This window comes from Hydra vulgaris, chromosome 08 (assembly GCF_038396675.1).
Source record: "Hydra vulgaris chromosome 08, alternate assembly HydraT2T_AEP".
Lineage (NCBI taxonomy): Eukaryota > Metazoa > Cnidaria > Hydrozoa > Anthoathecata > Hydridae > Hydra > Hydra vulgaris.
In genome coordinates this window covers 41,330,001-41,342,008 of record NC_088927.1, presented here as the reverse complement: position 1 = coordinate 41,342,008, position 12,008 = coordinate 41,330,001, and the positions used below count along the sequence as shown (strand labels likewise).

Below are 12,008 nucleotides of genomic sequence, written 5' to 3'. Positions count from 1 at the left end.
ATATATATATATATATATATATATATATATATATATATATATATATATATATATATATATATATATATATATATATAAGAAAATTCTAGATTTGGAAGACTTTTTTTAGAATTAGACGATTATTTCCCTCCACTTCGAAATAAAATTCTGATAAAATTGCTGTGTTGTTTCTGATAAAATTGCTGTGTTGTTTCTGATAAAATTTCTGTGTTGTTTCTGATAAAATTATTTGTTTTGAAAAATATATTGGTGGCTCTTGTTTAATTTAATTTTTTTTTCTCTATATTCCTAAATATTTGTTCTACTTTATATTTCTAAATATTTGTTTTCCTTTATATTTCTAAATAATGTTACTTGAAATTCTTTTTTTTACCCATAATAGTTTATTGATTTAATTTAGGATTAGTCCAACTTTGTTTTGATAACGTTATAATGGAATAGCTGTCTTCTTGGACTTTAGCGCATACACTGGAGAGGGTTTGGATTTAGGCAGATTCTATGTAGATATTTCAGGGTCTTCTGTAACAGCAAATAAAAGTTCTAACTTTTCTAACTTTTATGAAGATTTTTAAATCTTATTTTTTACATATATATTTTTGGGGTTCTTTTGTATTGGTTATCTTAAATTTTTTTTTTTTCAATTTTTACGATATACTCTGACTAATAACTGTATGATGTAAGATTAATGTGATAGGCGTGACACAGTAATTAAAGTTCTGGCTTAAAACCAAGACTTTTGAGGTTCGATGCTAGCTCTGAACAGATAAGCGACATTGGTAAGGAAGTAGTCGTGAGCCGTTAGATCTTCATGGAGCACCTTAATAACTAATAAAATTTCAAAAAAAAAATGTTCTTCACACTTAACACAATTTCTCAATAAAAGCAGTATATTATTGGCGGACAAGATCTAAATTTCCAAATAACAATATTAAGGAATATAAAAGATAAAAACAAGAACGTTTAAACTATTTTAGTTGTATAAATTAGTTAACCAAAAAAAATTTTTTCATAAATAAATATTTACATTTTTTATCGTATTAAATATAAATCTAAAAAAATATTTAGAAATAAAAGTAAACAAAAGTAAAGTAAACAAAATCAATATTTTCATAAATAGTGTATGATGTATCTCTTTTTAAATAGATGAAAATACAAGAAAAAATGGTTGTTGAAAACTGAATTTATTTTCTTAAGGAACTAATACGTAAACATAGTGTAAAATATAAGATCTACTATAAACTCAGTACACATGTAAGGAACGTGCAAGTATACACACAATTATGCGTCGTTTTTTTTTTAAGTTGTGGAGAAAAAAGATCTAGTGACCAAAATCCAGAACCTAAAGACTCGTTCTGAAATTCCAGCTCACCACCTTGCAGGCGCACTTAATTGAGTAGCCTTTTAGGCTTAACTATAAACTGCTGCAAAAAAAAAAGTACTGCAAAAAATTTAGTGATTGCAAAGAAAAGTGTGTTTTTAAAAACATGCTAGATGATTACACTATTAGTTGTATTTACAGTTTTCAATTATAACCGAGACATTGGATTTCTTTAAAAGCTAACATTTACAGTATTAACAGAGTGCGTTAAAGTTTTTTAAATGATAAAAGAGGTATTCTATGTCGTAAAGTTGCGTTTAAAGGTATTTAGTCCGAATTTATACAAGTAAAAATATGTTAATCCAGACTTGCCGGATGCTTTGAAAAATTATGAAACTATGATCCAGTTGGGCTCCATAAAAACTTGTTGTCAACAATTAAATAGTATAGTTGAAAAAAATTTTTTAATTATTTGATATTATTTTAGAAGAATATTCTAATAAGATCAAGTACATAGTAGACTTTAAAACATTTGATGTCATGGTTCTCAATGTTTTAACAAATACTGTCTCTGCTTAATCCTGCAATGTTTATGAAGCAAAGTCATATCAAACAAATGAGTTGGAAAATTTTTGATAAGATAAATGTGAAAAGACCATCAGTCTTAGCAAGCTGAAAAAAAGGTTTATGCAAAGATAATAAAAAAACAATTAGCTAAAGATAAGTTAGATGTAGGAAAAAAATGAGTTTGCTTGTTGGTCTCCCGTAATCTGATTTTGAGAAAACAAGCGGTAAAAATTAACGCAAGTAGGGTTTTCAAAAATGTTGTGATACAACAGGAGTATATAAGAGCATACTACAGCATCTAAGAGTTAGTTATGGGTTTTTGACATTCTTTCTATTGACATTCGAGTGTAGTTAATTAAAACATGACGTTGGTGAGTGAAAGCAGTGTAAAATGAAAAAACCTCTTTAAGACTTTTTAAAAAGAAAATGACATTTTTTTAAAAGGAAGCAAAAGCGAGAAACACTGTTCTTAGACGTACTCTGCTTTGCCTTGCTGGTCTAATAACCTCTTTTAAACTACATTTTAAAACAGGTATGTAATCAATCCATTTATTTATGCTACATATTTTATGTATGTGTGCATGTATATATCTATATATGAAATTACCTACAGTACTGAACAAATCATTAGAAACCAGAGGTGAAAACGTTGTTTTTGAAACTAATCAATCGTATAAAACTAGGGGTCCGGTGTAAAGTCTTCAAATTTATACATAACATATAAAAATATATTATAAATTATATCAAAAAAAAAAAAAGAGTTTATGAAAAATGTTGATTTTTTAATAAACATCAAAATAGCGGTAGGTGTTTTTTGCGCTTATGTCACAATAGTGGTACTTAAGTTATTAATGTGCTAAGGTAATTAGCTGTCTGCGCATTTAACGCAAATTAAAAAGACAATTTTTTTTTATACGAAAAAAGATTTTACATTCAAACTTTTATTTTCTTTAAAATTAATTAACGGGGCGAGGAACCTAATATGCTGCGGATAGTCTAAATAAATTTTAATAAAAACTTAATAGAAACTTAACGAAGAAAACTTAATAAAAGTCTATACCCGTTTTTTTTTTTATAGAAGTTTACAATCTTACACTAAGAATTTATAAAGTATTGACCATTATTCGTTAACTCAAAAAAAAAGATTTGACAGATTTTTATTTTCTACCACTTACTAAAAATTATTTAAATAAAATGACTAAAGAATAAGTATATTAAGGTGTGGAATAGACTTACCGTGACCAGTTTTGTACGGGTCATGGTAAGTTTATTCCACGTATTTTTAACTCTAATTTCAAATGTTTTTTAAAATTTTTGTAGCAATTATAATTAATCAACACATTTCAAGCCGGTATTCTAAATATTATTTAGAATACCCGTTTCGAGTACTGATAAATAGCGGTTCGCGCAACCCGACCGCTGATAAATAGCGGTTCGCGCAACGATTCCCGAAGCGTTTAAAATTTTTTAAAGTTTATTATGTTATAAATTATTTTTTTAATTTATAACTTTAAAATATGTAACAATATGTATAGATTTTCTACCGCTTACTAAAAAATATGGAAGTAAGGAGTAAGTATAAAAATTGTCAACGCAGAATAGACCAAGATCCGTATTTTACGGATCCGGACAGCTAGTAATATATAAATTACTTAGCTCAAGATATCGACTGCCAATAGAAATATAGTTGTGTTTTAGCTGTTTTTTTAGATACAAATATATTTTTATATAATGACTAACTAATAGCTTACAGTATGTATACATATGGCTGATGCGGGAGATGGCTATAGGCATATAAAAGCTTTAGAATCGTCGTTATGTTCTAGTTAGTGTCAAATCTACAATATGTAGCTATCGATATATTGTAATAAAACGCAAGTTAAAAAGCTACGGTAAGTAGCTATTGAATTGTTTTATATTTGTCGTTATGTTGTATCTAGTTAAATAAATACAATCTGTCTCTATCGAAAGGCTGCGATATATAGCCATCAACTAGCAACAAACTTTTCATTTTTTTGCAGCTAGCTACACTCCTGCGATATATTGTAGCAATATCAATTGCTACAAAGCTGCGATACAGTGACGGATACAATGGGGAATGGGGGTGCATCCCCTCCACACACACCCTTTCAACCTTCCCAACCTTCCCCCCCCCCCACTCCCTCACACACATATCCCACCACCAGAATTTATATAAAATTTTAATATCAAGATTCAAAGTTGAACACGATTTAATAAGAAAGCAGGCCCGTACTCTACTCTAAAGCCACGAATAAATTGTATTTATCTAATAATCTTATAAGAATTGCTGAAGGTTTCATTCGTTTTTTGTTCACTTTGATGTAACCATACAGAAATGATACCGTTGTATTGCATTGAAACCTTTTTCTCCATTTTTTGGTCACTTTGCCTTATAGTTGAACTAGAATTTTTAATTTGTTAAATCTTTCAAGCATCATATAAGTGCTGTTCCATCTAGTTAGGACGTCTTGAACAATTCAAAGAGGGTCAAGATTTTGTTGCTGCTGAATTTGCTTAAAGTTTTTGCATGCTAGGAATAAATGATTGAAATAAGTTACAAGTCAACGGTATTATGAAAGAACATCTATTACAATTTTTTCACTCATGATTGAATCTGAAACAGCTAATTGAAGCAAACGAATAGTATAATAGATTGAGAGAATTTCAGCTAGATTACTCCCTTACCATATTGCTAGCACCGTCTCTTACAAGAAGGTATCGTCTTTCAGCTTAAATTTTCCAGCTACCCCACATACTTTTTAATTTATCGGATATGTTTATTCCAGTATGCCTTTCAGGAAAAGGAGAAGCATGTAATACCACATCGATTCTGTTAAAATTTTTATTAATGCAGTGGTTCGACATCGAAATAAATGATTCACGAGAAATTGGGCATATCCATATATCTAAAGGAAAGCTTATATAATTTAATTTTAACAATTTTATTTAGAAATTTTATTACTTAACTCTATGTAAAGTTGAGGTATTATTGTTTTAGAAAAACATTTTTTACTTGGCAAGCAAAACCTGGGTTCTAAATGATGCATTAAGTTATTAAAACCTGTATCTTCAACTAAAGTAAATGGCTAATTGTCTAAGGCCATCATCAACCCAGTTATACGATGAATTGTTTGAGACCTAGAGTCATTAATGCTCCATACTTTTTTGTGACTTTAAATATTCTTCTATTGAAGTCTGCTTAGAAGTTTCCAAAACAATCTCGTCTTTTACTTTAGTGCCAGTTGATAAAACTGCTTGTGCAATTTTATTGACATGCTGAGCAGTTCTTTTCTATTCACTTTTATTTCGTACTACTTGATATTCTTTTGGATGATTTATTTTAATGTGGTTATGCAGAGGTGTTGTACTAAAATATTTTTGCCCAGCCTCCATAGTTCCACAGTTTAAATACGCATCACTTTCATCATTTATTTTATATAATGACCAGATAAAGCTCTTTATTATTAACTTTGTCTGAAATATAAAACTATACGTGTTAACCACTGAGATTAAATATATTACTATTATACGCATACATTTGATACCAACACATTTATCTCTATTTTGCAGTTAGTAGTTTTGGTATAGTATCAATAAGTGTATAAAAATTTTATTGAAATTAATATTGCATTTTGAATTTTCGATATAAACATTGTGTATTCCGAATGCTTTGTTACACGAAGACAATAAAAATGCTTGTTGTTCTTAGTTCATATTTGTTTAAAAATATTCAACTGTTATATATTTAAAAATACTTAACTTTTATTTATAAAGAAAACATTTTAATTATTTAATTATCTTTAATGATTATTACATAAATACTGTTTTCCTCTGCTGAAGAGAAAAAAATTACAATACGCATTCATTATCTATTTTTTAGGAAGTAAGATATAAATTTTAATTATTAAACAAAAAAAAACCTGGATATGTAAAAAGTATGTTATATCCGGTACATCTCTAATTTTAAGCTTTTTTAAAAATTATCTTCTTTTCATTTGTATAGTATATAATATCTTTATATATATTATGTATATAATAGCCATAGATATTTAAAAATGCTGTATTTTAGAAAATTACAAAAACACAGAATTAAATGTGCAAGTAGATGGATTTGAACCCTCGCGATACACTTCGGAAGCGCAGAAAGCTGACTACTTCGGCACACTACACAAACAGTTTTTACCATTATTTATTAAGCAAAAACCTTTAACTTTATAAAACGGCGAAAAAATGTTATGAATTAAAATTAAAGCCCAGTGGGCACGGTACGTTTTTTAGACGTTTTTATAAGGTTTAAACCTAATAAAAACGTCCAAAGAACGTTTTAAAAACGTACTGTGCCCACTGGGGGAGCTTTTGCTGCACTTTTCAAGTAAAAGGAAAACTTGATATAATTGTTAACATTGCGTTATTTGACGTGTGCATAAGTTAAATATTTGCATACACATAGACAGTTCACATTTTTTTCATAAAAAAAGTGCTGCGACTCTTTCTCGTTATTAACTCAGGTGTGCAGGCTGTAATGAGTTCCATGTCAAATACGCACAAATAAGTAACAAACTGCTCGATATTCGCCAACTTACTAAACTCCCATAGAATATACTAAAAACCTAAGTTGAACAACGTAGTCTTGACTGAAATTTCGTAAATTTAATTTCAAGTTTTTCATACTGCTGGAAAAAAAATTATATATATAATTGTTCCTTTTTATTTGATTATAAATTTTGGTTTAAATTCAATATTATTCGTAACGATTTAAAATAATTTCAACGATGCTCAAAGAGCATCGTGAAAATTATTTTAAAATACCATATATTAAAGTTCAGTTTCAACCCAAATGCGGCCTAAAAGTTCTCAGCCAATTTCAAGTAGCAATAATTGTTGACGGACAAAATTAAATAAATTAACAAACAAAAAAAACAAATTTAAAAATAAGTAAGCTTAAATCCGTCATTTCAAAGAACAATCATTTTAGTCTAAAACATGTAAAAAAGTAGTAGAGATAAAACGCAAGTATTTAAAAAGAAATATTCCCAGAGCAATTAAAAAATGATGCAATTTTCCTAGAAAAAATGGAGGGTTTCTACTAGCTTTACAAACATTTTAAAATAAGTGTTTATATAAAGCTTTATTTTATAAATGGAATTATAAAAACCATCGGTTTGCAAGTTCTCAAGAAAATAGTAAAACATTTTGTACTACTCGTGGTTTCGAGTGATTTGATAAAAAATTAACAAAAATTTCCCAAAAACTAAAAAGAAAAAACGTAATTTTTAGTAGAATTCCGACGGGGAAATTTTTGGTAGAACAAAATTATTATAAAATGAGAACGATAGAATTGAAATATCATATTTCTTACTCTCCACATAATGTTGAAAAACATGGCTATACAGCGTTTAATATGGATTACAGGTATAATATGTTTTAGGAAGAATAATAATAAAAAAAAAACATTTTCATTAAAATTTTAAAGAAAATACTATAACAAAAATTTAATTTATACTTTTATCAGTTTTTAAAAGTACTAAATCTTTTGTTTTATTCATTTTTGCATTCATTTTAAAATGTGTTACCGTGTTGCAGGTGTGGCTATTCTTGTTGCCTATGCAGCGCCACAGGTTGACACAGATATAGAACTATCTGATGAGCTTTCAACAAATCCACTGAACACAGCAACTTCAAATTGCCAAATAAAGTCTTGCTTTACTCAAATGAAGAATTTTGTTTTTCGTTTATCAGATGATCTTTTGATGGATACCCACCATCTTTCACTGGCTCATCGGTTAAAATGCTTAGTGGTAAGGGCAATTTTAATAAATAAAGATTTTCACTATCACATATACAATGATTATATTCACAATAAAACATTATGATGAGATCACAATAAGAATAAAACAACTACCATGAAAATTAAAATCTTTTAAAGTAATTTTTTAGTATGATAGTCTCTCTCCATTTTACGTGATGTTTTTAGTAATTCCTAACTAACACCAGTTTGTCTTTAGTTCTGTAATGTTTTTTTTGTTCAATTTTTTCTTTAATATACCAACAAATTTTTTCAGATAAAAATATAAGCCAGTTTGATGAACTATATATCATAAGAAGTCAGGCTGTCTACACAGTTTTTGTTACTGGAATAGCTACACAAAGATCTTATAATGAAAACATGTTTTTATTGGCACCAGGAAATCATTACATACTAAGAAAAATATAATAAAGGATTTTATAAACATAAATACAGTATATTTGTAATTAATAAAGTAATAACTTTAAATAATTTGAATTAAAAGTAATAAACATAAAAGTGTTTTTACAAGCTGTACACACACAACCACACACACACAACCACAAACACACACAAAACCACAAACACAACCACAAACACAGAAAAATGTATTGTATACACACACACAACCACTAACACAGAAAAATGTATTGTATACACACACACAACCACAAACACAGAAAAATGTATTGTATACACACACACAACCACAAACACAGAAAAATGTATTGCATACACACACACAACCACAAACACAGAAAAATGTATTGTATACACACACACAACCACAAACACAGAAAAATGTATTGACTTTATCTATTTTAGATAGAGCAGCTGTCAGAAGTACCTACATCTAATATGTCAATTTGTTCTTATGATACTTCAGAAAGTTTTGCTAAAAGACCGGAAGTCAAAACTCTCTCAGTAAGTGATTTTTATTTAATATATAATAGTGTATGTGCTTATAATATATCTATCTATCTATCTACTATATATATATATCTATATATCTATCTATCTATCTATCTATCTATCTATCTATCTATCTATCTATCTATATATATATATATATATATATATATATATATATATATATATATATATATATATATATATATATATATATATATATATATATATATATATATATATATAAAGAAACACCAAACACTCTATTTGTAGAATACACAACATATCTGTCTATCGAATAATAAATTAGTAAAAACACTTATCTAGCTTTTTATTTGACAGGCTGTTTTGAAAGATTGTTTCTTCTTCTGCAGGTTCATCAGGCTTCCTGAAGAGAGAGATGTCTTTTTAAAAAAAATAAAAAAAAGAGGACTGGAAAAAGTGAATTTAAAAATAAAAATTTTTCTTTATATTAACAGACTGTTTCCCTAAACAAAAACTCATTCAATGTTTATACACTCCACTGTGCCAATGTCTAGATATTCAATTGATGTTTGTATAATTCCCCGCACCTTTTTCTAGATAGTCGATTTATGTACACTCTGTTTTGCAAATCCCTAAATGAATCAGTCAACAAAACAAAATTAAAAAAACGATAAATAAAACAAATAAAATTAAAAAATAAAAACATTTTAAAAAATAACATTTTTTCATTTCAAAAAATAAGAGAATTCAAGACAAAAAAGTTGTGTTATTGTTGTTTTTAAAAAACAGTTTAACTTTTTCCTCAATAATTTTAATGGTTTTTGTTTAAAAAGTCTTGATTTTATCATTTCAAAAAACAATTTTTACTAATAGAGTCATTTTTTACTATTTGTAGTAAAGATAAGTATGAAATATTGAATCTATACATAATATTGCTTATTTAGCTAAGCAATGTCATACTAAACAGTTAGTGATGAGGGGTTCAGTACATACACCACCTGACTATCTAAGTAGAACATGCAAGGGAGAGCTGCTACATTGACTAGAGTTTGGGTTGGGGTAGCAATCATTTTTTCAGTATTCTTTGTTTTTTACTTCTTTTTCTAAAAAACCATATGGATTCATACACATATACGTATGTGCTATAGAATATATATATACTATAGTGTATATACATATGCACTATAGTGTATATACATATGTACTATAGTATATATATATATATATATATATATATATATATATATATATATATATATATATATATATATATATATATATATATATATATATATATATATATATATACACACTACAGTGTATATACATATGTGCATAGTATATATACACTATATTATATATGTATATATATATACACTATATATATATGTGCTATATATATGCTATAGTATATACACATATACTATAATATACATATATAAATATTATATATGTATATTATAGTATTTTATTTAACATAAGTAAGCAATGGTATAAATATATATTTATACCATTGCTTACTTATGTTAAATAAAATACTATATTTTATAAAATACTATATTTTATATTATTGCTTCCAAAAGCAAACAAGAAAAAATGATTTTTTTTTGTTTTTTATTCTCAATCATAAAAAATTAATCATGCAATCGAAAAAAATATCACTGCACAATTAATATTTATTGTGCAGTGATATTTATCATACAATGAATATTCAGTATATATAATATACAGATGGCTACTTCAGTATGATGTTGATAGTAACATTTTATGCACAGCTAAATTATGCGTGTGCAGACAGTATCTGCACATAATGAGACATCAAGACAAATAAAAAATTTCCTTATTTCTTTTATTTCATAATTTTTCAAAAAAGTGTGTATATGAGTTTGATATATTCAGTAACCAAATTAATAAATTAATATATATATATATATATATATATAAATATATATATATATATATATATATATATATATATATATATATATATATATATATATATATATATATATATATACATATATATATATAAACACACACAAGCCCACAAGTGTGAAACTGCGGTGATTTGAGCAAGGAAACAAAAATACTAAAATGTGTGCTCCTCTCCCCACCCCAAATGTGAGAACAATGAGAAAATAAAATGTATTTTTTTAACATATTATACTAAATTTAAATTCATACCTGTGTTTTCAATTTTATTTAACATTGAAAAGTTATGAATATGTAATATTTCTGCCCTTCCAAAAATGAGGGTTGCAAATCTGACATGGTTATAACTTTTGAACACTAAAACATTAATAAATAAGGTTAAAATCCTGTTGCTGAATTTAAATTTAGTACATGCTAAAAAAATATACTCTAATTCATTGTTTTCACATTTGTGGTAGTAGCATATTTTTTGGGGCATATTCTTCTCACCCACCGATGCTCCAACCACTGCGATTATCTCCAAAACACTCTCATTTGACATAAACATGATCGTACTTAAGTTTGGAGTTTGCACAATGTCTGAAAGTCTGTATATATATTTTATATATGTATATATATATATATAAATATATATATATATATACACATATATATATATACATGTATATATATATATATATATATATATATATATATATATATATATATACATATGTGTATATATATATATATATATATATATATATATATATATATATATATACACTACAGTGTATATACATATGTGCATAGTATATATACACTATACTATATATGTATATATATATATATATATATATATATATATATATATATATACACTCTATATATTTGCTATATAATATATTATATAATATTCTATAGTATATACACATATACTATAATATACATATATAAATATTATAGTATATAAATATATATTCATACATATATAACTTAAATTACTAGTTTAGATGAGCACTCTGATACCACATTGAAACAGCCTGCTGTCGGAGGCTTTAGTACATACATCGACTGACAAATAGTTTGACTCACAGCGGAGTGCTGCTACAACGACTGAGGGTTTGGGATGGGGCAGCAATATTTTCTTTCAATATTTTTTGTTTTTTTCTTCTTTTTCTTTATAATATTTATATTTATATTTATATATATATATATATATATATATATATATATATATATATATATATATATATATATATATATATATATATATACATATATATTTATATACACACACACACACATATATATATATATATATATATATATATATATATATATATATATATATATATATATATATATATATATATATATATATATATATATATACTTTAAGTCAATATAAAATATAAACAAATGAGTATTAAACATTTTTATCATTTAGATCCTGCAAGCTGTTTGGAGATATCAACATTTATTTGAAATGATTCTCAAAGAGCTGTTTGA

At 26.2% G+C, this 12,008-nt stretch overlaps 2 protein-coding genes across 4 annotated transcripts in view; one reads left to right on the top strand and one right to left on the bottom strand.

The window, feature by feature from the left end:
• The first annotated feature begins 7,046 nt into the window (after positions 1 to 7,046).
• The window catches only part of LOC100215935 (uncharacterized), a 6,379-nt gene continuing 1,417 nt past the window's right edge, over positions 7,047 to 12,008 (top strand). Inside the window, exons 1-4 of the mRNA XM_065803749.1 lie at positions 7,047 to 7,318; positions 7,490 to 7,704; positions 8,517 to 8,615; positions 11,947 to 12,008. The exon at positions 11,947 to 12,008 is cut by the window's right edge and continues 106 nt beyond it. Of these exons, the coding sequence (XP_065659821.1) occupies positions 7,276 to 7,318; positions 7,490 to 7,704; positions 8,517 to 8,615; positions 11,947 to 12,008 (419 nt within the window). The 5' untranslated portion in view covers positions 7,047 to 7,275. The remainder of the gene's footprint in view (positions 7,319 to 7,489; positions 7,705 to 8,516; positions 8,616 to 11,946) is intronic.
• Positions 8,849 to 12,008, bottom strand: part of LOC136083850 (THAP domain-containing protein 11-like) — a 15,556-nt gene continuing 12,396 nt past the window's right edge. Inside the window, exons 4-5 of one of the 3 annotated variants that reach the window (XM_065803744.1) lie at positions 9,118 to 9,217; positions 8,849 to 8,988 (exon numbers count right to left, since the gene is read on the bottom strand). In XM_065803744.1, the coding sequence (XP_065659816.1) occupies positions 9,179 to 9,217 (39 nt within the window). In that variant the 3' untranslated portion in view covers positions 8,849 to 8,988; positions 9,118 to 9,178. Of the gene's footprint in view, positions 9,218 to 12,008 lie in introns of all 3 variants that reach the window. The other 2 variants (XM_065803746.1, XM_065803745.1) reach the window with 2 other exon arrangements.